A 27,722-nucleotide genomic window follows, 5' to 3' on the forward strand; every position below is an offset into this window, starting at 1 on the left:
ACTTGAGACACTAGTTCATGTTGGGACTCAGGTGTTTATTATTTCTTATCAGTAAAACAGCCTCAAAACCATGAGTTCGGTGCCTTTTATTAGCAAGGAACAAAATGGATAACAATCTTGTTACAAGGCCTTTTAAGACTAAACTATCCAATTAAGAAATGACACCCAGATTATTTTCTCTTTTAACCCTATACCTGGTCCCTTGAAGACCGTAATGCAGACGTTTCTGCCCAATTACGAGACATCACCTAAATCTACGAAGAAGAAGGAAGAAGAAGGTCAAGAAGAAGGAAGAAAAAGATTAAGAAGAAGATAAAGTAGAACAACATGCCTCCACCCTAAAACCTCCATCTTCTTTCACATTTATTACTATGTTCTACAACACCAAACTCTGAGTTTTCCACCCTGTGATATTACACACTTCTAAACAACTACACACCTACAATCCTAGTGCTATTAATCAATTTTGAAAGCCTTCTCCACAGGCTCAAGTCAATTGCAGTGTTTACTGTGGGTCTGTGCCTTTGAGCACAGAACAATTAAAAGTCTCGGCATCCAGGGTTCCAACAATCAGAGGAAGTCACAAGAGTGCTGTAAGACTTCATCAAGAGGCAAGATAATGCTGAGTTCATGAGCTAACACAGTACTGGCATCGGGGAAAGATCCTGATGACACAGAAATACCCTGCACAGTCTCAGCCAAGTCTCTGTAGGGGCAAGACATTCTTGAGCTTCAGCTCACCCAATGCACCAAAGCTTTGCTCTGCTCCTGACCTGAGACAATCTGCTTCAGGGTCACCATGTCTGCCCAGCTGCCACACATTTCTGCCACCCTATTTGCTCTATTTTCTGATATGGCACCTTGCTGGCCCCTCAAAAACCCCAAAGGCAGCTGAAGGTGTTTGAGGCCTGCCATGAGGCCCAGTCATTTGGCTTCTTCCCTCTCCAAAATGTGCCAGGCCTCATGTTCTTCCTTCAGAACTCCTCCTCCCTCTGCCCCTGGCCAGCACCCAAGGGACACCAGTGAGCCACCCACTTGCTTTGAGGTGGGACAGACCTGCCAGGACCTACAGGCCAGCCCAGAGCCTTGTCCTGGCAGTGGCTCAGCCATGATGCTGTCTGAGGCTGTGGGGCAGTAGTGTCTGCCCACACCTTCTCCTGCCTTGAACCAAATGCCCTCCCACCTCTCCTGCCACCTGAGGGTGAGCTCTGTGTGCAAACACATCGTCATTTCGCTCAGGAAAGAACACTTTTCTGTGGTTTGCCCTTTGACAGCCTGTTCTCTTCATTTGGACCTGGGAAATGTCCCAGAGAAACAGATTTGGCTTCCCTGTGCCAAACATTTTACCGATATTTCTCTGAGAACATTCTGAGCTGGACACTTTGATACCAACCCCACCATTCTCATTGGTTACTCTCCCTTTTATTTTGATTTCTTTTCTTTCCATCAAACTTCCTCTCTGTCAGCACTGAGCAAGTAACAAGTGTGGCTAATACAGAAAAGAAATAGGGAAGTTGGTGCCTTCCAGCAGGTCAGGCAGAGGAATTTACCAAATATGTTTGTCATTCACTCGTTGTCTCAGACACTTCCAGATTATTTTGAGCAGCAAAAGCCCCTGCAGCCCTGCTAGCTGAAGGGCATCAGCTGGCAGATTGGCTGTCTGATGGGAAGTGCTCCTTGCCCTGTTTCCCAGTGCTCAGTGCCTGCCTGGTTTCCAGCTTTACAGAATTTTTCCTGCTGGATTTTTTCCAAATCCTGGCTGTTCTGATCCAGCTAGATCAGGAATGCCACAGCTCCTTTGCCTGGACAGTCTCATATGCTGAAGATGACACATTGATCTGTCTTGGCCTGCTTTTGACAAACTGCCTTTATCCACTCTTCCTTGTAGTGTGGACTCTGTTGCAGGTCTTGCAGAAGGTCACAGCCCTTTGGACAGTCATTCCTTCCCCACTGTAGTCCTCACTGTAGTCCATGCATGGTGTGTGCATGGTGTATGAAGGCAGGTCTGGAAATCCCTCCTGAAGGGGAACTGAGCAGGTATGGTCCCAGTAGAAGAGAAATTCTCCCCAGCTTGTGACCTGATCCCACCAAATGTTGAACTATGTTCTGGTCTCTGAAATGGCCACAGGAGCACTCCATGGCAGCCACTCCAGAATGAGCTTTCAGTGGGCAGAAAACTGGAATCTCATGATTCACGGAGGCATTCAGGGCTGGCATGACTGATGGGAGAAACTTCCCCAGCCTCACTGAAAATTCCTCACCATTCTGGATCATTTAGTCAGTCTCTTATAAATTTGAAACACAATGGCCTTCAGAGAGAATAGGGGATATAGATGAACTTCAGCTTTTTGCTTACAGGCAGGCAATGAAAAGGAACTGCCTTTGTTATCATGAGAGTTTACTTACATTTTTGATAGAGGGCTTTCACTACATGTGCCTGAGCCTTGAACTACCTAAATATAAATCCCAGTCCCGAGGAAACTCCAAAAAGTAGAATGGGATTAATCTTGAAGGTTTCAGGGATTGGTGAACAGTTATGTTCTCTTTTGATGGTGAGTAGATCTTTTTCTTGCCAGAGGAGACCCATCCATGTGTAAGTGAGGGGATATGTGGTGGAAGGATTAAGGTGTTTAGTGTGGATGTGCCCTGAAGGAAGATGAAGAATGTTCCCCCCACCTTGCTCCCAATAGCCCCCACATTGTCAGAAGGACCTGCAGGAGCCTCATGGCCCTTGAATGGACTTCTTTCCCAGAAATTCACCGGCTTGTCCATTTCTTTCCTGATCTTTCCAAAAACTTCACAGGTAACACAGACAAACCTACCACTATTTCCATTTCAGCTTTATACTCCTTCAAATTATCTGATAAGCCAGATATTCCATTGAAAACCTTCCCCATGGGATCTGCAGCTTGCCAGTGCTGTAGTCAGCCAGGCTGTCATATGAACAGGGCGTGCTGCAGGAATCAGCGCACCCTGTGGACCCTGATTAACTGTCTGGCAGGGAATATTCACACTGCTGCAGCAGCATTTCTGCTGCCACTGGGTAAAACGAGAGCTCCCAGGAGCATTAGCACATGCTGGAAACAAATACTGATGCTCTGATCTGCTGGAGCAAAACTTCTCATCCCTACTCTTCTACTAAGACCTAGCTGAGCACTGGACCATTGCAATGGTAAGGACATACTTTGTATATAAAAACCAGTAAGAATCAGATTAGACTAAAGTAAAGTGTATTTCTTGCAGGCTGTTTGTGTGTCATACTGTGGCTGGCGAAATAAGTTGCCCAGCAAAGAAACATGGTTTGGAGATCTATTAGGCATCCCTAATCCATGCTGGTGCAGGGAATGAAAAAAAAAAAAGTAAGAAACGTGAACTGACCTTGAAGAAAGTTGTTAATTTTCATAATGTAATGACAGACTTGAATGCATCCTTTGGGATGAGAAGCAGTTGAGGATGTTCACTGTATGGGCTGTGAGAGATGAGAGCTAAAATCCAGGATAGTAGAGCACAAAGCCCTTGGTAATGCTGCTGGTGGAATTTGGGGGCAGAGGCAGCTGTTTAGGTGGGGATTTTTTAGAGGGGGGAGAGGGGAGTGAGGCTGGTTTTTTCTGTTTGTTAATTTGTATGAATTGGTGTCTTTTCTCTTTCAAGTTCTTTTCCTCTAGTCTTACTGGTGGCTATGCTTGTGATCTTGCACATGGAAATCAAAGTGGTACTTTTCGTGGTATGGACTGTTGAGATTTACATGTTTGTAAAGGTGACGGGGACTTTTTCAGTGGGGACTCCAAGTGGCTTCCTGCAAAACTGCAGTGGCAGATTATCTGCTGTTAAGAGGAAGGTGTAATTTCACTGAGCAGAGGAAGGTAAAAGCTGTGACCTGGAATGTCAGGATAAACAGTTCTTGAAATTGCATCACAGTTAGCTAATCATTCTCCTTCTACCAGCAAACATGAGAAGATGATATCTGAGCAGTGTTCAAAATAATATCAGAGTGATGTAGGGGATACTTTTTTCCCCACACACTGGAGCTTCAGTTACAGAGAAGATGAACAGGGTGGAAGGACTGATAAGCCAAGGGGAGGAAGATTAGTGCCTCGAAATGTCAGAGATGTTGGAAAGTGAAGCAGAAATGACAGAAATCAGTGTTCAAAGTTCAGTATTAGAAAGTAAAAAAGGTCAGCTTGTACTGAGAAAGGAAAAGGGAAGGATGATGAGGTATAACTCACATATAATGTCTTAGTGCCTCCTAAAGTACTGATGCTTTGGTGCACAGGGGACACAGTTGTCCATGCCCAAGCTGTTGAAGGTCAGAGAACTCCATAGTCCCCATGGGGCAGCAGCTCTGGTGGAGCTCATCAGCTGCATCTATTTTAAAACTCCTCTGGGCCTTGTTTCTTTAGGCCATTTATGGGCCCATGTTTCTTCAGGCCACTTATGGGCCCATGTTTCTTCCAAGATCAGTTACCTGTGCATCAGCACATTTTCTATCACACGCAGCCTGTCTCCAGAAATAGTGTGTTGATGCAAAATGACTCCTTGTCCTCCAGCCAAGGCAGCAAAACAAAAGTGAAGAGAAATTGGTTTTCCTTTCTCATCCCTTTAATATTCCAGTCTGATTCCAGCAAGACTCCAGCCCGGCTTTCCAGGTTGGCTGGTGGCAAGGCCAGCTCAGCACAGTGCAATGTGTGTGATTCCTCTCCCTCTCCCACCTGTGCAGTTGGAATTCTGGCCCCAGGTGTTGTCTCTAAAGGAACCTGCAATGTTACCTTTCATCAGCTGAGCATTAGCAAGAAATCCTGAGGCCAGAATTTCTTACAGGTGAGAGACAGAAGAGCCCCAAGAGTCTCAGGTGCTTCAAGTGCATCCTGATTCTTCCACAGTCAGAGCATCTTGTGCATTTTTGAGAGTGATTATGATATTGTCCAAAGGGAACAGGGAGTTTTGGGCATTGAAATACCGTCCCCAAGGTTGTGATATTTACTACTCTCTCAGCAGCTCTAAAGAGGTACAGATGGAGCTGGAAATACTTGTCCATGTTTTCACTGTGCCACAGTTGTAACACACTGATTTTTGAATTAAGTTTTTGGGGTTTGTTGATTTGTTTGTTTAAAGAAAGATGGTCTTTAGAACAAAGAAATTCTACTGCTTTATTTCAAGGTGTGGCAGGCAAGGATTTGTCTGGAAAAAAGATACCACCTATGTCTTAGGAGCATATTGTTTGAAGGGAAAAGGAGAGGAGTCATTTCCCTTCTTTGTTGCCCAGATATCACTGGCAGTGGAGCAGTTTCACAGCTTCACACATAGAGATGATGTCTCTGAAGTGCGTCACTTACAGTGACACAAGAGTCAACACAGAGTGTCATCTTTTCCTTAAATATATTTAACTGCTGTCTAGAAGACTACTTCCATTATAAAATGGAAGGACTCTATGGGTGTAAATCTCAGTGTATTTGGGAGGAGGAAGTCCTCCCTGTCCTGAACACTAACTGTTGTGGTGCAGTGCAAAAGGCTTCAATACTGCTCTTTTGTCATCATCTCCTTTCCAACATCTTCAGCTCCTTTCCCCAACAGTTTCACAGCTCCTTGAAGCACTCTCCATAAATAAAGAGGTGTAGCTAGCCAGGAACCTTGAGGGACCCACAAATGCTCTTGTAGTGTGATGGAACCAAGTCTCCTTTACAATGGTAAAATGGAGAATGGTATCTGCATGTGGAATCTGCCCTTGGCATCTGTGCAATGTGCCTGGGTCCAGTAGTGCTACAAGTGGGGTTCCCTATTTTAAATATTGCTTCTTGCCTTGCAGGAAACAGCCCATCATTTAAGACTTCAGACCAGTACACCTTATGTAGATTTTTTTTCTTTTCTGTTCAACTGAAATACAGTTGGTATCTACATTCCACTCCAGTGCTGCAAGAGTCAGAGAGGTAGGACACAGTTTGTCATCGTCTATGAATTTTTGTCTCTGTAAAGTGTTAGATTTTATGATTCCTTTCAAGTTGTAATGCTCTCAGTATTATTTTCACTTGAAGACTTACAGTGCATGATGAAAAACAGCTCTTTTAGCTTTTTGTATTTGTACATTACTCTTAATTATTCCTTAGCACAAAAACTCATACATTTCAGTACTGGAAACACTATACAGTAGTGCAGCTGTTCCCACTTGTTCTGGTGGCTCTACATGTTACACTGCTTGGGGTTTGTCTTCTTATTCACCCTTCTACCAAGCTGTTCATTAAGTTCAATTTAATTTACAACTGGAACATATTAGTATTGGCTATTCTGCCTCACAGAGGAAGTAAGGCACTGCAATATCCTCTTATCCAAATAATACATTATTTGTTTTTCTTTGAAACTTAATGTTAACATCATATTTGTGAAGTTATTAACAAGGTCGCATGATCTTTAAATTTCCTCAGTAAGAAGCCACTTTCTAGAGTTACTGGCCTTCACTTGCCTTGTTCTAAGGCACAGATAATTCCTTGCCTAACTTCCTCCATAAGGACTCGGAGACATACAGATGCTTTTGGTACTACAGATGTTTTCCCTTGGGGAAACTTCCCTCTAAATACCATTTGCCCAAGTGATAATGGGACCATCAATGAGAACCTCTGATTACTGTACCCATGTAGAAACATGATGCACAAAGGAAAACCAATTTTTTCTGTGCCAGGACAGAAAAGGTGCTTGTCCTGCCTTTGTCCTGATCCTCTCCCAGAATGGAAATTAAATTAGTCTTATTCCCATCTTGGTAATGCAAGTAAGACAGAGTGGAGAAATACTGGAGATGGGATAAGTAAAGCTGTACTGTTACGCAAGGCTTAAAGTGAAATAAATATTTCATTTGAAAATGCCCCAAACTTGTGTAACTGCAGAACTGAATTGACCAAAATCACGGATTCTGCTGTGTATGCGACTAAATCTACGTTCTTTATTCTCTACATATAGACATGTTTATGAACACTTGAAGAAGGACAGAGGGCTCACATTTTGTGCAGCCCTCAGGTCATTTTGATGCCTCATGCAATTTTCACTCTTCCTCTCCTATTTTCTTGCCATGAATCTCGCGGCTCTTGGCTCGGAGCTTGTTGACCTGTGACTCTGCAATGTCAGCCCGCTCCTCGGCCTCCTCCAGCTCGTGCTGGATCTTGCGGAACTTGGACAGGTTCACATTGGACAGCTCCTCCTGTGAGAGCAGAGCCAATCAGGGCTCATGATCACAGGGCAGGGGTTTCACTCCTGCTGCAAGTCAGCCTTGTGGGGCTGCAAATCTCCATTCCCCTCCCACCACTGCTCACACATCAACCTCACACAGAGCTCCTCATCCCTTCTCAGGACCCTACGGGGACAAGCTTCACCAGGACTGTGTCACACGTGAGAATCAATTTCACCCCTTTGATTTATCATTTCTGTACTTATTCTCACACTGCTTCCTGCCCAATTGTCAGCGCAACTTACGGGGCTGGGAAGACCAGGAAGCCTTCTGCTGCTGATAAGTAGCAGAGATTCAGGAACTTGTCAGTCACTGGGTGTGGCCCCTGGTTTGTTTACTCTGGCTTCCTGTGTGAAACAGGCTGCAGAGCGTCCCTTAATGAATGCCCTGATTGCAGGGTGCCCAGAGCTCACCAAAGCCTCATGACATGATAACAAAGCAGCACGGCCAAGACAGTTGCGTATTGGGAGATTCCTTAATACCCTTCCTCCTTGTATTCAGCTTCATTCAATGTGTGTCCTGCCCTAATCGAATTTTTGCCCATTCTCCAAGCAATACTTACAGCCTCCTCAGCTTGTCTCTTGTAGGATTTCACTTTCATTTGCAGCTTGTCCACCAGATCCTGCAGCCTCAGAATATTCTTCCTGTCTTCCTCAGACTAAAATGTTTGGTGAATGGAAAGGAGAGTAAATTCTTGATTTTGCATCACGTGAGGTTAACAATTCCCCTTGGGGATGGATTGTGCAAAATGTGACTCACTGTGAGAAAGCCCAGTGAGAGCAGGAGAGCTCCTGCCTTACCTGGTAGGTGAGTTCCTTCACCCTGCGCTCGTACTTGCGCACACCCTTCACGGCTTCAGCGCTGCGCTTCTGCTCAGCATCAACCTCCCCTTCCAGCTCCCGCACCTGCAAGGACAAGCCCAGCCCTGCAGCTGCCCTGCCAATGTCTCTCCAAGGAGGGACACATCCCTCAGGCACAGCCCCAGCCCTACACACCCTGGCCTCCAGCTTCTGGATCTGCTTCTTCCCTCCCTTCAGTGCCAGCTGCTCGGCCTCATCCAGACGAAGCTGCAGGTCCTTCACTGTCTGGTCCAGGTTCTTCTTCATCCTCTCCAGGTGGGCACTGGTGTCCTGCTCCTTCTTCAGCTCTTCTGCCATCATGGCCGCCTGATCAGAGAAAAAAGGTCAAAGCCATTTTGGGGCTGGAGATATTTTGGGGAGAGTACATTCACCATCAGCAATGCCAGGAGCGCCCAACTCACATCTGTGATGGCCTTCTTGGCCTTCTCCTCAGCATTGCGGGCTTCCTGGATGGTATCCTCCATTTCACTCTGGATCTGGGCGATGTCTGTTTCCAGCTTCTTCTTGGTGTTGATCAGGCTGGTGTTCTGTTGAACAATAAAATTATGTGCAGTTATTTCCAAAAGACAACAATTACTTAACAAATTTACTGTTTCAATGTAAAGTTATTCTCTAAATATCTGATATTAGATATATATCTGATAAATATCTGATATCTTCCTGATGTATCTTATCAGGTCATACACAGGTAGACAGCAGAGGATTATTGATGTTTGAAGCAACTCTTCTGGCTGCTCATGCACTCTTACTCATTTTGCCATAATCCATTTCTTTGTACGAGTGTAATAATTCTAGTTCGCATAAAGTACTTTATTACAGGAGTTGATTTAGGAATTTACACAGAAGAAAGACTAAAGGAAAAAAATTGCCCATGAGATTTTGAATCTAACCTGAGTGTGGAGGAGCTGAACTCTCTCACTTGCATCCAGAAGCTCCTGCTCAGCCACTTTCCTCGACCGCTCTGTCTGCTCCAGGGCTGCACGGAGCTCCTCAATTTCAGCCTGCAGCAGGTTTGCTCTGCGCTCCACCATGGCCACCTGCTCCTTCAGGTCATCCTGTGTCCTGATAGCATCATCCAAGTGTATCTGGGTGTCCTGTAGAGAATAAAGAGAAATTATAAGGCAAGATTTTAAAAAATTATAAAAATCAAGAGAAATTATAATATGATGCAGCATTGTCACACAATGGCATTTGCCACCAGTCCCATAATGATTATGGTAGTACAATATATATAATTACAGGGATATATTTATATGTGGACTTATTGTCTGTCTATGCACAGTAACTTAGAAAATTCAGTTGGAGGTTGATTCATGAGAATCTGGTACAGCTGAAGAGTAAGGTTAAGTCCCTGAATTTTAGGAGACTGGACTTGAGTTTCTCAAGGAATTCCTGGATGGTAAACCCTTGAGAAAGTCCTCTCAAGAACAAAGAAGCAAAAACCGAGTTAAGAACGCTTTTCCTGGAGTGCAGGAGCTCTCAATTCACATGTGTAAGCAATCAGGAAAGAGAGGCAGATCAGCATGGCTGAGCAAGGACCTTCAGGTCAAACTGAAGTGTAAAAAGGAAACGCATTGATGGTAGAACAAGCAGCAACTGTCTTTGGAAGAATATAAGGATGCTACCAGGATGTTTGAGGATAGTATTATGAAAGCCAAGGCAGAGCTGGAGCTCAATTCCTGTTTTGTGTGGCCTCACATTAAGTACTGCATCCAGTTCTGGGCTCTTCAGTTAAGGAGAGTCATTAAGGAAATAGAATGTATCTAGAGGACTTCAGCAGCTAGTATTGGACAAAGTAAAACCCAAAGTACACATTTTTAGTGTAACATACCTTAAGCACAGCCTGGGTGTTTCTCAGATTCTTCTGTGCCTCTGCAGCCACACGATTGGCATGGCTCAGCTGGATCTCCATTTCATTCAGGTCTCCCTCCATCTTCTTCTTCAGCCTCAGGGCTTCATTCCTGCTCCTGATCTCAGCATCCAGAGTGCTCTGCATCGAGTCCACAATTCTGAGGTGGTTCCTCTTCATCTGGTCAATCTCCTCATCTTTCTCTGCTATCTTCCTGTCAATCTCGGCCTTCACTTGGTTGAGTTCAAGCTGCAGGCGCAGGATCTTCCCCTCCTCATGTTCCAGGGAGGCCTGGAAAAGTGGACACAAACATTGATAAAATCAAAAATATTTTCAGAAATCTCAACTGCACTCCTCAGCCAGAACAGAGTGTAACTCTGTTCCAGGCCTTTTCAGCCTATTTCCTCATTTATTTACTACAGATACCAGTGGTTGTCATGTACCTCAGCTTCCTCCAGAGCAGCCTGGATTTCAGATTTCTCCTGCTCAATCTGCTTCTTCACTTTCTCCAACTCATGAATCGCCTTTCCTCCCTCCGCAATCTGCTCCGTGAGGTCAGAAATCTCCTCTGCAAGGAAGGGAGACAAGTGCCATATCAGGCACAGAGCTGAATGGAGACAGGCTCTGGCCCACCAATGTGCCAGCCATGATCTTATTCCTGCAGGCCCAGAGCTGTTAAGTGTGGCAGACAGACAAGCTTGTGAGAAAGGCCAGGGAGGAGCAGAGGGCCAGGGACTTACGCTGCAAGTTCTTGTTCTCCCGCTTCATTGTTTCCAGGTGGTCCAAGGACTCCTCATAGGCATTCTTCATCTTGAACAGCTCCGTGCTCAGAGAGCGCGACTCCTTCTGCGAGGCCTCCAGCTCAGCCTGCGTTTCCTCATACTTCTGCTTCCATTCTGCCAGGATCTGAAGAGAAACGGGGGGTGAGTAGGGCTGTGGCCATCACAGGGCCCTGCTCTGACCAGGAGTGCTGGTGCTGGAGGCCAAAAGACCTTGTCAAAGTTCTTCTGCTTCTTATCCAGAGCAGCACAGGCAGCATTGGATCTCTCCACATCAATCATCAGGTCCTCCACTTCATTCTGCAGCCTCTGCTTTGTCTTTTCCAGGGAGGCACATTTGGCATTGACTGCCTCAACATGCTCCTCTGCATCCTGCAGGCGCTGGGCCAGCTTCTTCCTGGGAGGAAACAAGCAGAGTTGCACATCAGAGCCTTGAAGGACATCAGTTCTATACTTGTCATGATAGGTTAGCTGGTCACTTTAAGGGTTTTGAACTGTGCATTTTTCACGGATATGTAAGGATCCATACTTTGCTGTGTCCTATCACCTATTAGGCCTGTCATAGCACTTCTAGTCCTAAAGCCTATATTTTCTCTTCCTATCTCAACTTTTTCTCTGCCTTCTTCTCTCTCCTTTTTTTTACAAATCTATATTATTGCCTTCATCCCATTCTTGATTTAGCCCACTCTCAGAGATTCAAATTTCCCATGACCAGTTTCAGTCTTCTCCCATCATTTCCCATTCTGCTTCCTCATGTACTTGGCCTCCTCGAGCTCCTCCGTGCGCTGAATTGCGTCTGTCTCATATTTAGTTCTCCACTGGGCCACTTCACTGTTGGCCTTGGACAGGGCTCTCTGCAGCTCCCCCTTGGCCTCCTGCTCCTCCTCATATTGCTCCCGGAGCAAGTCACAGTCGTGGCGAGCAGACTGCAGGGCATGGGCCAGGGCATTCTTGGCCTAGATGGAGAGTGGGGTTGCATCAAGGAGTGATAATATCCTGTGAAATATCTTCCAATGAATTAACTTCACAATACAAACATGACAGCTGGAGGAATGTTTGCAATGAAGAACAGATGTAAGACTGGTGACAAAATCCATTAAGCAAACTTATTGCACAAAGAAAAGTGATCTCCCAGGATGGCTTACACTAAGCAGATCCTGTTCCCACTAGGCTGTGTAAAGCTACAAGCATAGTCAGTGGCCAGTGGTAAGAAATCAGGAATAACCTTAATTTCTTCCTCTAGATGCCTCTTCAGTTCCTCAATCTGTTGGGTGAAGGCCTGTTTGCCTCTTGACAGCTGAGAAATCAGAGCATCTTTCTCATCTACCTGGCGTGAAAATTCACCTGGGGAAGCAAACATAAAAGAAAATATTCTAATTGTTATTTATGACCCAAAGAAGCTGGTTTAGGAGTCATGCAAAAACATACTGGAGTCTCTCTAACCTGCTTCTGTCTGCAGACGAGCTCTTTGAGCATTGAGGTCATTGATCATGCGCTGATGTTCTTCTTCTTTGGTCTTAATCTCACTTAGCTGATCTTCCAGAGTGCGGCACATCTTCTCCAGGTTGGCCTGTTGAAATCACAGAGAAGGAAAGAAGATTAGTATCTAGATGCCTTCTTTTGAACAGCAGGATTCTAAACAGAAAAAAGTGAAACGACTTGCAAGTTATAGACTTTTTTTTGGAGTTAGAAGGTTAGAAACAAGTTCCATACAGAGACATGAGTTAGTTGGCAATCTATCCATAATTTTAAAGGATATACTTCAACATTATTTATATTCATGGTTTTTTTTATATTGTTCCATACCTTGGCTTTGGAGACAGACTCCATGTTGCTTGCCAAGTCATCAATCTCCATCTTCATCTCACTCTTCTCCTTCTCCAGCTTCTGCTTCACGCGTTGCAGGTTGTCGATCTGCTCGCCCAGCTCAGCTGTGCTGTCCGCGTGCTTCTTGCGCAGGGCGGCAGCCGTGGCTTCGTGCTGCAGCGTGGCCTCTTCCAGGTCACGGCGCATCTTCTGGAACTCTGCCTCACGCTTCTTGTTCATCTCCACCTGAGCTGCTGTGGCCCCTCCTGCTTCTTCCAGGCGCTCGCTGATCTCCTCCAGCTCCCTGGACAGGTCAGCGCGATGCTTCTCTGCTTTAGCGCGAGAGGTTCGCTCTGCCTCAATCTCCTCCTCCAGCTCCTCAATGCGGGCCTGCAGAACAGCAGGGACCCTTCACAGCCATGCCCTCCTCCTGCCTGAGCAAGGCAGGGCAAAAGGCACAGAGACTTGCCTGCAGCTCCTTGATCTTCTTCTGAAATTGCATGCCCAGGGCCTGTTCATCCTCGATCTTGCCCTGGATCTGGCTGATTTCAAAGTCTTTCCTTTGGGACAAGTGAACTGTGTTAGAGCACAAAGAAACAAGACAAGTGCTGCAGCCCAGCACTCAGGTGCCCCAGAGCCACACTTACTTCTTCAGTTTCTCATCCAGCTGCTGCTTATCATTCTCCAAATCCATGATGCTGTCCTGGGCCAGCTTCAGGTCTCCTTCCAGTTTCCTTTTTGCTCTCTCCAGGTCCATGCGCAGTTTCTTCTCTTGCTCCAGGGACCCTTCCAGCTAAACACAACAAGACCATCAGGGCTCTGCCAGCCAGCTTGGACTCCATACCTGTCCTCTTCCTGTTCTATATCTGTGTGTTTACATCATCCACTTGCTGTTCCAGCTTGGTCTTGGCTTTGGTCAGAGTATTGACTTTGTCTTCCTCTGCCTGCAGGTCATCCAGGGTCTGCTGATGCGCCTCTTGGAGGGCTTTCTTCTCCTTTGTCAGCTTGGCAATGGTCTCGTCCAGAGCTGCCATCTCCTCAGTCAGGTTTTTCACCTACAAATATATGCATGTTTTAAAATTTGGAAGAAAACATGTTCTCTGCTTTTATGTTTGATTTATATTTTGGATGCTCAGAGACGGACAGCTCAAGATTTTCCAAAGTCAGCATGTCTTTTGGTAAGTTGCCTTTGAGTTTGTAATTTCATGACCTTTTATGTGACTGCCAATGTGTGTACCTTGTTTTCAGTGGCATGTTTTTCCTTCTCCACCTTGGCCAGTGTTAGCTCAAGGTCATCAATATCTTTCTTCAGCTCTGAACATTCATCCTCCAGCTTCCTCTTCTTGGCTGTCAACTCAGCATTAATTTCTTCTTCATCCTCAGCCCTTTCAGTCACCTCCTTGACTTTGGCTTCCAGCTGGATTTTGGTTTTGATGAGCTGATCACATCTTTCCTCAGCATCAGCCAAAGCATCAGCTTCCTGGTGGGAAAATCCAGAAATATTATTTAGTACTGAAGGAAGCTATGGGAATTGCCAAGACTTTCAAATTGCTTTCAGGGAAAAACACACTGTGCAATTACCTTGTAACCTAGAAATCTAGAAAAAGGTTTTAGTTAGTTTTCTTGTTGGACCTTTTGCATCTTTAGTACAGCTCTGTTTAGCTACATTTTATTTCAACTTATTTATTTTGGGTATATAAGAAAGTCACTTAGATTTAACTGATGTTTTCCTTTTCTCCTTTAGAAAGTGGTTGTGTCTTATTATACAAAACTCAGATTTATGTGGAAGTGTTGAGAAATGTAAATACCTCTACCTCCAAGGAAATATGTGAAACTCCCTTTCATAGCTTTATACTCAGCCATTGGTGTCAGTGGACAATAGAATGAGATTCATCATTCCCTAAAACAGATATTTCAGCTCCAGGGTATTGCCAAAATATTTTTTATGGTTGTGGGAGGCCAAAAGATATTGGAGACAGACGTATAGTGATGATGCTTGTGTTGTAAGTTGTTATGGGTATCTCTGTTTTCTGGAAGTGGTAGCTGCAGGAGTTGAGATGACATCTGCTATAAGAAATCGTAAACAGCTCTTCATTTTGATGAAAGTTAAGGCAGAGTAGTAGATCAGTCAAGCTACTGTCTCTGCTCCACTAGATAAACTACAGTGACCACAATAAGGCTTTATGTCTCACATAATGTCTCTCATATAGCTCTATGAACTCACATGGACACATGAAGTTATGAAGAATAAAAGCTCATACTTTTAAAATTACAGCTCGCAATAGTAAGATGGCGTGAAAAAAGAATATGGTCTTTAGTTACATGGTATTAGGCTTAAAGTATTTTAGAAGGCTTAGTATATAATTTGAGAGTGTATTAAGAAAGGAGTGTTAGATCATATTTACTTATAAAAGTATAGAAATATGTTACTCACAGCCTGCACTTGGAGCTGTAGGTCATTCTTCTCCTTCATCAGAGAGGCCATTTTCTCCTCCATCTCCTTCCGCTTTGCCTCAGACTTTGCAAGCTCTTCCTTGGTTTTCTCAAATTCTTCCTTCATGTTTGCCATCTCCTTCTCAGACTCTGCACTCTTCAGCAAGGGCTTGATCTTGAAGAACAGCTTCATCCATGGCCAGTGTTTGACATTCATGAATGCACGAATGTTGTATTGGATGCAGAAGATGGATTCTCTGAGACATAATTAAAATGCACAATTAATATCCTCAGTCGGACAAGTGTCAACACTTTTCCATGAGCAAAATGACTTTAACTGAAGAAGAGGAAGGTGTACCTGCGCTCCACCATCCTCTGGTACTCCACCCTCGCCAGGAAGCCCCTGCATCTGGCCTGGGTGCGGGTGATGAGCTGTGCCAGCTTCTCATCTCTCATCTCCTCCAGGACCCCTATCAGCCCAGCTTTGAAGAACACCTTGAGTGAGGAAACATTGCAGCACATCACTGTCAGGTAGAGAGAGAAAAGCCCAGGCAGGCAGTGAAGGTGGGGTGGGGAGTTGTACCTTGGTGTGTCCAAATTTATACTGGGTGTGATCCACATCGATTGAACTAAGAAGCTTCTCAGAAGCCTTCTTGCTATCGATGAACTGTCCCTCAGGGATGGCACTGGCATTAAGCACCTTGTATCTGTGGAATTGGAGCAAATAGGAGGAAGACAATGTCCAGTCATAAGAACGTTCTCTTTACTGAAACCAAGAGCAGTGTTTGCAGCAGAACCAGGCTGAGGAAGTTGGAATTTCATCTCTCCATACTTAAAGACCCTGGCAAAGCTCGGTTGTGTGATGGAGAGCAGTTGGTGAGGACACCTGACTTATCTCTCCATTTCATAGCTCTCACCTCTGTTTGAAGTCAGCATAGAGGACTCTGCTGGGGAACCCTTTCCTGCAGATCCTGATCCCTTCCAGCACGCCGTTGCAGCGCAGCTGGTGCAGCACCAGCTCGTGCTCCATGGCACCTGGCAACCCAGAGCACAAATGAGGGGCACAGATTGCATTGCAGAGGGGAATGGATGTATCAGAGCAAGGATCTTTTAGCTTGGGCTTCTTACCAGGTGTTTTAGTCTCATTGGGGATGATGCAGCGCACAAAGTGGGGGTGGGTGCTTCGCAGATTGGTCATCAGCTTGTTGAGATTCTCCTGTGGGATCATGCATAGTAGTTTAGATGAAGGAAATTTACTTTTGCATGCTTTGTACCTAGATGCCAAGAAACTAATATAATAAATATTAGAAGAAGCTTAAAATTTGACATCTAGATTTAATGAAACTTTCTATAGACTTTTTGTTGAGAAGTATTCTCATTAAAAAAATGTTTAAAATTCTTTGCCTTTTTCTGGAAGAAGTAAAACACTACATTATAAATATATTTACACAAACCCTTTGGGGATAAATATTTATATTTATATTTATATTACATGACAAATTCTGAAAAAAAAAAAAATTCCCAAAAAATGGGAGTGAACTTTTACAAGAAATTCAAAGAGCCAAATGAAGACTTATTCCTAAATTTGAACAAAAAATCACTATGGAATGCACTTCAGACTTAGTATCACTTCTCTATAAAACCAATGCCAGAACACAAACCTGAGTGCATTTCGCTCAGTTTTGACATTTTGTTCATGTTTCTTTATAGAAAATTAATCCATACTTTACCCGGAAAAGAGCTGAGACAGTCTGGAAAGAAGAACCCTTCTTCTTGCCTCCCTTCTTGCCGCCACCACCACCACCACCACTAGCCTCTTAAAATGAAAAAAATAGTTTTTTAATATACCCATATAACCTTTTTTGCTATATCTTTACATATCCCAATTGTTGAAAAAGAAAATTTAGAAAAATAACCTGCTTCTCCTCCACCATAAGAAGCAAAGAGTAAAGCCAGCGTCTTCACAGATGATTTCTGGTACAACCCAATGACAGTTTCATTCAGAGGGTCCTTGTTCTTCTCCAGCCACCCAGTGATGTTGTAGTCCACTGTGCCAGCATAGTGCACCAGGGAGAAGTGGGCCTCAGCCTTGCCTTTGGCAGGCTTGGGCTTCTGGAAGTTGCTGGACTTGCCCAGGTGCTGGTCATAGAGCTTGTTCTTGAAAGAGGTGTCAGTTGCCTTGGGGAACATGCACTCCTCTTCCAGGATGGAGAAGATGCCCATGGGCTGGAAGACAGTTCAAGAAGCAAGAGAGAATGCCTGTAGAATATATGATTATGGCCTGGTCTCAAAGCGAATGTAGTAAAAGACAGGAAGCTGAAAAATAAACTTTGCCATGTAGAAAATTTATTTCTAAAAAGTGAGTTTAAAAGTTTCACCTGCTTGATTGACACTTTGGCATTGTGATTCGGAATGTTTTCTATGCCAATGACGATGTTAAAGTTCATGAGGAGAAAGAATATTTTAAAGTTTTTTTCACAAATGTGTCCATGACATATTAACTTGTGTATTTGAATTTTCAATCAGCGCCTCAAATTATAAGGAACTACAAGAAATCTCTGTTTCTTCCTCTCAGAGGTCAGACACTGTACTTGCTTTGGTGTGAACCATACAGAACCATTACAGATAACTGTATTCATTTCCAGATAACTTTATTCCAGAACCCGAAGAAAATGTTTACAATTTACTTTAGGAACTGCCCTGTGCTTTTGAGGATAATATCTTTTAGCCAAACAAATGAGATGCCTTCCATGCAGAGAATCTGTGAGAATTACTTCTACAGTTTTCAGTGGACTTTCTAATATCTGTAATGCATAATTAGCAATAGTACAGGTCAAGATGTATTTCTGCACTTAAAACCAAATACAAGAATCCAACTACTGGAAATTTAAATCAATGAGACCTTGAATTAAAAACATACCTTCTCAATGAGCTCAATGCAGGCAGCCAGGTCCATGCCAAAGTCAATGAACTCCCATTCAATGCCCTCCTTCTTGTACTCCTCCTGCTCCAGCACGAACATGTGGTGGTTGAAGAACTGTTGCAGTTTCTCATTGGTGAAGTTGATGCACAGCTGCTCCAGGCTGTTGAACTGCCCAGTGTAAAAAAACACAACAACAAACCCTCATCAATATGCAAAATTCTTCATCATTCTCCTCCACCCTTTATAAATATCCCCAGTCAAAACACAACTGTTTTACCAGGACCTCACCATAACAGAACTTATATGCAGCTCCAGAAAGAAATACCAGTATAATGAAAATCAGGGATTTTTTTCAGAGCAGATTTTTTTAGTGAATCTCCTAATATTAATAAAGCACTTTGGTATTTTTTTATTCAGCAAACAAGACGAGTGCATGCTCTTGTCTCCAAATTGAAAACCCTTGATATCTCTGATTAAACAAATAACTATTCATTCCTTGGTTCTTTAAACATTTTGAACATCTTTAACTCATTATATATTTTCAAATACATCTCCTAGCTCTGCCACAGAAGCTCTTTTATAAATTTATTAGAAATATTTTGGGTTATTTAATCCTTATCATTAAGGTCAAAGAGTTGTAATATTACAACATATAAAATTCTATTTGCTGCTTCTGCACAAACAGCATGACTCTGTGCTTGTACTGATGGAACTTTTGAGGATTTTGTTTTCTCCTAGAGAAGAAAATGAGTAGTTTTTTTTCCTACATAAAATAACAAATGACTAGCATGTTAAATATTCAGAGAAGTATTACTTACAAGTCCTCTGATATAACCATCCTTCCCTTCAAGAGCAGCCCTCAAACCTAAAATCTTACTTACATCAAAGATCTCAAAGCCAGCAATGTCCAGGACACCAATGAAGTACTGCCTGGGCTGCTTCGTGTCCAGCTGTTCATTGATGCGAACAACCATCCACAGGAACATCTTCTCATAGACAGCCTTTGCCAGGGCACCCACTGAATTGTATACCTAAACCAAAGGAGAATGGAGCAGAAGAAATACAATTTCCAGAGCAAATAGTAAGTGATTCATGTCAGAGATTCCCAGTCACCAAGTGGTTGTTGTTACCTGCTGCACAGTTTGGCCCTTGGTCACGTATTCATTCCCCACCTTGACTCGGGGGTAGCAGAGAGCCTTGAGCAGGTCTGCTGAGTTCAGACCCATCAGGTAGGCAGCCTTGTCAGCAACTAAGTACAAGAACAAGGAGATAGAAAAATTAAGGCTAGCAAGACATGCAGCACTTTGAGTGATGAACCCTTCGCAAAACAGCTGCAATATTTAATGTTCTTGTGATCAAATTTTGCTTACTGGCTCTCAGAGGAACCATGACATAATTATTCAATTGAAATCATCTTTGCATTGAATGTTTTATATCTAAAGAGTATATTTGTCTTTAAAAATCTTCACAGAAACTTCTAGAAACAATGTATTTATGAAAAATTATTCCAGGAATTAATGAGTAATTTTGCCCTAAAAAGTGATTAAAGAAGTAGAAGTTCTCTAATGAAATATAATACCTTTATTTTCTTTAAGTATCAAGCAGAAACAAGTTTTTTTCAAAAAAATCTTTTCTTTCTCAGTGGGTCTCAGCACATAAGCAAGTTATGCTGATTCAGAATGGTAGCTCAGGAGAGATTTTTGGACATATATGCAGTTGGTAGTGCAGATAATGATGAGCGGTAATTGAAGAAAGAGTGCATTTTGGATGACAGTTTCATACCTATGCACCATCTCACCTAAACACATTTCTACTCCATCTTCCAAATACATATCTATTATTGCCACTTCTATTTCTAACAGGTCAGTCAAAGATTTTGCTGATACCTTCTGTGCCATCAGGCTCTGCCTGCTCCTCTCGTTGCTTCTGCTTGAACTTCAGGTTCCCATAGTGCATGACAGCCCCTGTCAGCTTGTAGATGGCTGTTTTCTCATCAGCACTGAAGCCCAGGATGTCAATGGCACTCTGAAATAGGAACAGTAAAGTAAAACATTTGTCTGGGAGATTCCAATTGTTGCAATACTCTGAATTGCTACTTACATCTGTAGCCATCAGCTCTTCCTGGTCATTAATGCTGGCGACAGTGATCTCGCCTTGACTTACAAACTGGTAGTCATAGGGGTTGGTGGTGATGAGGAGCATGTCTGAAAATAAGAGGATGGGTCATGTAGGCTTAGTTTAGCCTACAAGTAACAGTGTGAGCAGAAACTCAGCAATCTTCCTTCAAGTTAGTAATTCTTCCTACCAATTAGCTCTGGCTTCTTGTTGGACATGATCTGATAAAAGATGTGGTAGCTCCTTTCCGCCTTGAGCTGGAAAGTGACTCTGGACTTCTCCAGCAGATCTGGAGGGGAAATTTGGTTAGAAACAAGAAGAAATAGCAAAAGAAAAAGAAAAGAGAGAAGATGGGAAGAAAACAGGGAAGGCAGTATAGATGATGTTGTATGGATGGGGGAATGGATGGATTGGAAACTGCTGTGAAGTGTCTTACATGTTTCGATATCTGCAGAAGCCAGTTTTCCTGTGGCACCAAAATGGATTCTGATGAATTTGCCCTTTAAAGGAATAAAAGTGTTTTAAGATTTACAACATCGAAAGTATATCTGAAATAAAGAAGTTGGTACAAGTTTTCTACTTAGAGACATTTTCTTAAAATCTCTGTATTTGCACCATAACATAAAGGTATCTTTTTCATTTTTTACCATGAAAATAATCAGCAGCGGCAAAACTGTATTTTAAGTATGCTGAGTGTACAAATGAGAAAGAATGTGTGAAATTCATTCAACAAATTATTCTAACTATATCCCTGCATACAGAGAGGAGTTACCTTGATGATATGGAAATATCAATTTAAGTAGTTGAGTTGCTTATATCTGAATTGTGATCTAATAAACAACTTCATTTCTGATTAATTAAATCTGAAATACAGCAAATATTCAATTAGAAAATCTATTTCTCTCTTTCTTCTTTCTTTCTTTCTTTCTTTCTTTCTTTCTTTCTTTCTTTCTTTCTTTCTTTCTCTCTCTCTCTCTCTCTCTCTCTCTCTCTCTCTCTCTCTCTCTTTCTTTCATCTCTCCTAGCCTTCCCTTTTTTCCTGCAATTTATCTGTCTCTTAGAAAATAAGTATAAATGTAAGTAAAAATAAACAGAGCTCTTTTTTAACATTACAGTATGTTCTAGGAGAAACACCACATAACATGGTATTATTTGCATTTTAATGTAAAACAGAATTAAATTTTTGTGTTGTGAAATCTGGAGAATGATCTTTAGTATAAGCGGCAAAGCTGTGGTAAGAAATTTCAGTTTTACTCTTGAAAACATGATGGCTGAACAGAAAACAATACTGACATAAACTCCTGTTTACTATGTTACAGGAATTATTTTGTTAAGCAACTCACAAAGCGTGAGGAGTTGTCGTTCCTCACGGTCTTGGCATTTCCAAAGGCCTCCAGCAGTGGGTTGGCGCTGATGATTTGATCCTCAAGCGTTCCCTGCAGGGTGATAATCAGTGCTAGTTATCCTTTCCAAAAATCATGTCAGGAAGAAAGGAAAGCATTGATCCCAACATGTATCTAATAAATTACCTGCATTTTGCCTGATGATTGTTCTTCCTTTTTCTTGTCTCCACTGGCTGCAATTGTTGCAAAGTACTGGATGACACGCTTGGTGTTCACAGTCTTCCCGGCCCCGGATTCTCCGCTGCCAAAGCCAAGAGAGAAGCAGAGGGTGCGTGGTCAGGCAGGAGGGGCCCTGGCACCGGGCAGCCCCGCAGGGACCCGCGCAGGGGGGTACCTACGTGATCAGGATGGACTGGTTCTCCCGATCTGTGAACAAGGAGAAACACAGTACATAAAACTCAGTGAACAACAGAGGAAGAATGAAACATAGTCAGGTAAGTCTAATGTTTTGCCTGATTTCAGCTGCAATCAAACAAGCGAAGCACATCACTGAGTACAGAGATATCTTTCATTTTAAAGAGTAGAAAGAACACTATGAAGATAGCAAACTACAACAGATGCGTATGTCAGATCCAAGAAAACTTTGAAAAAGTCTTTTCACTTTGCTGAGATAGGGTATCCCTTAAAATAATTTAATGGCCCAGGGCCCCTGAGGCTAGACAGAGCCACTCACCAGTCAGCATGAACTGATAGGCATTGTCAGAGATGGAGAAGATGTGTGGAGGGGCCTCCTGGCGCTTCTTGCCTCGGTAGGCCAACACCACCTCGGGGTTGTACACCGGCAGCCACTTGTAGGGGTTGACAGTGACGCAGAAGAGACCCGAGTAGGTCTGCAAGGAAGGGACACAGCACGTTGCCTTGCCCTGAGCCTGGCCCAGCAGCTCCTGAGGCTGCCCAGAGGAAGCTGCTGCTGCCACTTACGTAGATCATCCAGGCTGCGTAACGCTCTTTGAGGTTGTACAGCACAGCGGGTTCGTGCAGGTGGGTCATCATGGCCATGTCCTCGATTTTGTCATACTTGGGAGGGTTCATGGAGAAGATTTGATCTTCTTTCACAGTCAGGGTCTGTCAGAGGAAGAAGGATACACATGTCAGCTAAAAATCCAGAGTGGGGATCATATGATTTCCTTGACTCTTATTTTTGACTCACCTCTCCCCCTTCAGTCTTGACAGTGACTTTGCCCGATTCCTTGCTTGTGATTGTCCCTTTCACAAAGGATTCCTTTGCATGTACCACGAAGACAGATGTCTTGGCATCAAAAGGTTTGTTCTGGGCTGCAATTCTCTCCTTCTCTGACTTTCGGAGGTAAGGAGCCGCCTCCCCAAAGATGGCCATCTCCGCGTCCGTAGACATGGCTGCGGTTTATGGAGGGGCTTGTCCGCAGAGAACGCTGTGGAAGAGCAGATATGTTACTCAAACATGCCAGAAAGTAAGCACTTGTTAGGAGAAGAAAAGAGAAGTTGTGGAGAAAAATAAACTATATTAATACAGCTTGTAGCCTTTTGGAAGGAATTGTGAATTTTTGCATTGGTGCAATTCAATATTTTTGGAAAAGGTCAAAATTATATTTAAGGAGATTATTTGGCCTTTACTGAAATCACATTTAAATAATTTATAGATACTTAGAATTCAACTATTTAGGCACTGTACTATGGAATTAAGAACCTCAAAAATCTCTTCAACTGCTGAAGCACTCTTAAAATTAATTTGGAAATATTATAATGCTCTTTTCTCACAATTGATAGTTTTTTACAAAGATGAGAATGCTCATACTCCACTGTCTGAACTGCACACTGAAAACTCTAGCTTCTTAATGACTCAGTTTCAGTATTTATAACTTTTTTATAATGGCATTAATAATAAAATTTTCTCTAATTTTATTGACTGCTTGAATCCATGCATAAATTGCAACATGACTGTCTAAGATTAGTGCTGTTCAAACCACACTGAGATAGATCCTTTTCTAGTACTTTCTTTTGTTTTTTAAAAATTAGTAGAATTTTAGAGAAAAACAAAGTTCAAAGACTTAAAGCTGTGATGAAGTATTTAAAAGTAAGGAATTTAAAGCCTGAATTAATTTATCTGAAATATATATTTTCTTTCCTCTGACCTGAGGAAAAAAAAAAGCAAAACCAAACACTGGGCAGCTTAGGAAAACATTTAAATATCTCTTTCTGTATAGAGTTAGGTACCTGATATTGACACAACATTTAATCTTGTGTTTATTTTACTAAAATGAGAAAACATAACATGATATTTCTTTGTTTGTCTCTGGAGGAACAGGTAGTGGCTTCCAGAGGAGGGAGGCTGTGTCTTCCATTTCTTGTGAGGTAGAAAACAAGCAGAGCAGAGAAAAAAGGGCAGCATTGCCTTTTATAGAGGTGACAATCAGAGCTTGGTTTGTTATGTTACAGCTGTTACTGCTTTAGTGATTCCATAGCAAATTTCAGACAAAATATCTCATTACATATGCTGCGACAAAATGCTGAATTTTGCAGTTTTCCTACTGTATTCTTAGTTCAGTTACACAGCAGTGATGGGAAGGCAGTGCACCTCACTCCCTGTTAGGTGAGTTAAGCAGAAGAAAGAATGTCCCCTTGGGGATTTTCTGGCCTGCTATGAGTAGTCAGGGACTTCAAACACAGCTCCTTAAAGAGTGGACCAGATGACCTTATGAGATCCCTTACAACCTAGACTGTTCTATGATTCAATAATTCACTTGAAAACCATACCAACCTTCAGCATCCCACCACCTTCTACTGTGACTACAGTGGATTTAAGAATATACAGTGAAGCAGTGACCATTCACTCAGCCATACACACACCCCACCCAAAAGGATCTGTCTCTGTTCCTATAAATTGGTAAATCAGCTTCTTACCTCTCGTGACACCAGATGTGTGGCTTGTGAGCTGGCAGCTGATCAGTGCTGTAAAACAGAAATGACAATTCCCAAATTGCTGCTGCACAAAAATCAAGAGTGAAAACAGGCAGATGCCTTGAAAAGAGATTTGTAATGGAGTCCCCTCCTGCACAGGAGCACCAGAGGCAGCAGGAATGTGGGGGCACATTAGGCTGCCATCCCCTTCCTGCAGCCTGCAGACCCCATCCCTTACCTTGGAACTTTCTGTGGAGCCAGGGCAGACGTGTTGCAGGGACATTTTATACGATCTCGCCTGCAGATGCTGCAGATGCCTCCTCTTTCTTCGGTCAAAAATATTTTGGCAAACTCTCTCTGGCTAAGCATTGTCTGGCAAACTGAACTAAGGGCATAATTGTCATTTGACATGAGTAGATATAATTAGAAAATTTTGATGTCTTGGTGGCTATATGAATACATCTCCTATAAATAATGTGACAGGAGTGTTAAGGAGGGAATCTGGACTAGTCAAAGCACTTAAAGAACTTGGATTCAGGACTTATGGATTCTATTGCTGGCTTTCCCACCGACTCACTGCACGACCTGGGATGGATTGCTTGGTATGTCTGGGCTGCAGCTACCCCAGCTGTACAATGGGAATGTCAGCTTTTATCTTTCCCTTGTGATGGTGTGAATCTTGTAAGAAATGCCTTAGAGGAATACATTGGGCAAGCCACTAAGGGGAAGTAAGTATTATGAAAAGCATTTGGCGAATGTGCTGGTAAGATTCTGAAAGCAGAGGAACAATCTCTGTGATAGTGTGATAGTGCTGGTGCCTGAGAGTCATAGACAGGGCAAGATTTTGTCACAGAAATAAGAGCCTGGGGTCTAGCTGAACTACTGGGGTAGGTCTCAGAGAGTGATGTGAGGTCACTTCTGATACATGAAAAGGAGCATACCTACATTAGTGCAGATATACCAATCTGTGCACTAGAAATTGCAAAAGAAGTGGGAGATTCTCCAAGAAAGAATAATAAGCCTGTGCATGAATTTGTGCTAAGGTGAGTATTGTAAGATGTGCTGTGATTTCTGCTATGCAGATCAGTGCAGCTCAAAAATAGATGTTTCTTTCTTTTCTTGATGATGTTTTAATTAATCAAAAAGCACCCATATCCAGGACAGGACCTCAGTTGTTTCTTATATCTTTTTTTCCAAGTTTGACCTGTCAATCTGTACCATAAATAAAAGAAATCTTGAGGTAAAGATTTGGGCTTGTAGAAGTCTATGGCATTTGAATACCCATACTTCTTTCAACAAGGAGCATGAGGTTTGGTGTTGTTGGCAAACTTACTGAGGATGTCCCTGAACCCACTGCTCCCGTTGGCTAAAGAGATATTAAACACCTCTGGTTTTGTTTCCCCTTCTACAGTGGCAACTTCACCAGACAGCCACAACTTTTTAAGTATAACAGATAGTAGTTTAGCCATTTCCTCTGCCAGTTCTCTCAGGACCTGTGGATGGATCTTATCAGGACCCATTGACTTGTGCACCTCTAAGTTCCTTAAATGGTCTCAGACCTGATCTTCTCCTACAGTGGATGGTTCTTCATTCTCCCAGTTCCTGCCTTTGCCTTCTGCAAATTGGATGATGTGGCTTAAGCAGTTGCTGGTTAATACAGAGGCAAAAACCTCCTTGAGTACCTCAGCTTTCTCTAGATCCCAGGTAATGAGGTGACCCCATTTCTTCCAGAGGAGGCCCTAATTCTCCTGTTTTCCTTTTATCACCAACATTCCTACAGAAGCTTTTCTTGTTGCTTTTGATGTCCCTGGCCAAATTTAATTCTATCACAGCCTTAGCTTTTCTCTGCTCTTTGGCTGCTTGGACAATTTCTCTATATTCTTCCCAGGATACCTGTTCCTGCTCCCACCCTCTGTAGGTCTTCTTTTTGCATTTGAGTTCATCCACAAGCTCCTTGTTCATCCATGCACACCTCCTGGCATTTTTAACTGACTTCCTCTTTACTGGGATGCATCACTCCTGAGTTGTCCTTGAAAAGTCCAAAGTCTCCTGGAGTCCAGGGCAGTGAGCTTGTTGTGTCCCCTCACTGCCCCAAGGATCTCTAACCCCACCATTTCATGGTCCCTGCAGTCAAAGCTGACCTTGAGCTTCACATTCCCCACCAGCTCCTCCTTGTTGGTGATAACAAGGTCCAACACAACCTTCCTCCATATTGGCTCCTCTATCACTTGGAAAAGAAGTTAGCATCACAAGAAAGTCCTAGAGCAGTCAGAGTGGTTCCAAAGGAGGACTAAGAACTGGAACATCCCTCCTATGAAGAAATGCTGAGCTACTTCACACAATCATAGAATCATTATGGTTGGGAAAAGCCTACAAGCTCACAGAATCCAACCTTTGACCAAACAGCACCACCACCCTCACTGAACCACAGCAGTAATTGCCATGTCCAGTCATTGGGGTTGTTCAGCCTGGAGATGAGAAAGGTTCAAGGACACCCTCTTGAGGCCCTTCAACTCTTCAATACTTGTGGGGGCTTGTAAGAAAGAGCAAAGAATTTAAAGCACAAGATCAACCAGTTTTAAGCTGAAAAAATGTAGATTTCAGATAGATATGATAGATAGAAATATTTTATGATGAACCCAGGGATGGGATTACCAGAGAAGTAACAAATGTGCCACGACTGGAGGTTGGGTTTGTTGGGGTTCTGACCATTATCCTTGAGGTCTTCTCTGAGTAGCTGCTGTTGCCTTTCTGTTAAGTCCTGCTCTCAGTGGCATGTAGCAAGCCTGTCTTATGCAGTGCTGTCAGGCTGGGACCTAAGGTAGCTTCTCACATGAGAGTCAGGCTGTGAGAAAGAATTCCTTCCTTGCTCCCTAATCTCTTCTCAGTAGTCAGATGACATTTTCTCTAGCTGCAAATCAAGTTTTATTTAGTCAAAGGCCAAGGGTGTTTGGTCAGTGTTCCCAGAAGGACACAACTGTCACCTGTGTTATGTAGCTATATATGTTATTCTGCTATGTATCTTTCCACAGCTATATAGCAGAATAGATCCATATATATTCTTTGAGAAAAAATTTGTGAAGGAATTTCTGAAGTTATTGCAGTAAAGGTGAAGTATTACTATGCTCAATATGTAAAATTCCCAATTTTACTTTAGGAAAAAATACGGTACTGTGTACATTTCAATATAACATCCATAACTGTGATATGCAACAGTCCTACAATATCTAAATGTAAGTATATATGGATATTCACCTCTAATTCTTACTGCTTTACAATTTTTCTGTGCATGAGCAACATACTCTTTGCCAGTATATTTCACAGTCCTAAACTCAGGTGACACCCTCTATCATTACAAACAGAGTTACAGTGGTTTTCTGTCTTTTCAAATATTCTGAATATTTTTATTATCTTTTTACTGAATTTTGTTCTTAAATTCATATTACAGGCAGTTGTGGTTTTTTTCC

General features: G+C 42.9%; 1 protein-coding gene and 1 long non-coding RNA gene across 2 annotated transcripts; one reads left to right on the plus strand and one right to left on the minus strand.

Moving 5' to 3' along the window:
• The first annotated feature begins 3,140 nt into the window (after window positions 1-3,140).
• On the plus strand, window positions 3,141-23,226 carry LOC131566116 (uncharacterized). Its single transcript, XR_009275524.1, has 5 exons — window positions 3,141-3,172; window positions 5,804-5,924; window positions 13,455-13,682; window positions 21,569-21,812; window positions 22,543-23,226. It is a non-coding gene; the product is annotated as an uncharacterized LOC131566116 (long non-coding RNA).
• Window positions 5,165-24,306, minus strand: LOC131566110 (myosin-1B-like). The gene is made up of 39 exons (XM_058817317.1): window positions 24,259-24,306; window positions 22,529-22,769; window positions 22,300-22,443; window positions 22,052-22,208; window positions 21,717-21,744; window positions 21,505-21,619; window positions 21,319-21,411; window positions 20,412-20,475; window positions 20,166-20,264; window positions 19,961-20,064; window positions 19,747-19,885; window positions 18,991-19,109; window positions 18,742-18,891; window positions 17,858-18,028; window positions 16,854-17,163; window positions 16,668-16,753; window positions 16,066-16,153; window positions 15,855-15,972; window positions 15,521-15,644; window positions 15,296-15,432; window positions 14,939-15,194; window positions 13,742-13,984; window positions 13,383-13,559; window positions 13,152-13,297; window positions 12,974-13,064; window positions 12,505-12,894; window positions 12,142-12,268; window positions 11,924-12,042; window positions 11,458-11,654; window positions 10,912-11,095; window positions 10,660-10,825; window positions 10,363-10,487; window positions 9,902-10,210; window positions 8,961-9,164; window positions 8,472-8,597; window positions 8,206-8,376; window positions 8,011-8,115; window positions 7,773-7,868; window positions 5,165-7,183 (listed from the first exon to the last, which is right to left on the minus strand). Exons 2-39 carry the CDS (start codon window positions 22,730-22,732, stop codon window positions 7,028-7,030), a joined length of 5,838 nt encoding a protein of 1,945 aa, XP_058673300.1. The 5' UTR covers window positions 22,733-22,769; window positions 24,259-24,306; the 3' UTR covers window positions 5,165-7,027.
• Between the last annotated feature and the right edge of the window lie 3,416 nt (window positions 24,307-27,722).

The sequence above is a fragment of the Ammospiza caudacuta genome, chromosome 19 (genome assembly GCF_027887145.1).
Source record: "Ammospiza caudacuta isolate bAmmCau1 chromosome 19, bAmmCau1.pri, whole genome shotgun sequence".
Taxonomy (NCBI): Eukaryota; Metazoa; Chordata; class Aves; order Passeriformes; family Passerellidae; genus Ammospiza; species Ammospiza caudacuta.

Bases quoted from the DNA above. Each gene is read 5' to 3' on its own strand.
- LOC131566110 (XM_058817317.1), bottom strand. From the start codon at position 22,732: ATGTCTACGGACGCGGAGATGGCCATCTTTGGGGAGGCGGCTCCTTAC. The intron at 13,298-13,382 runs GTAAACACACAG...TGTTGTGTTTAG, and splicing joins TGGAACAGCAAGTGGATGAT to CTGGAAGGGTCCCTGGAGCA. The intron at 8,598-8,960 runs GTTAGATTCAAA...ATTGTTCAACAG, and splicing joins TTCAGCTCCTCCACACTCAG to AACACCAGCCTGATCAACAC.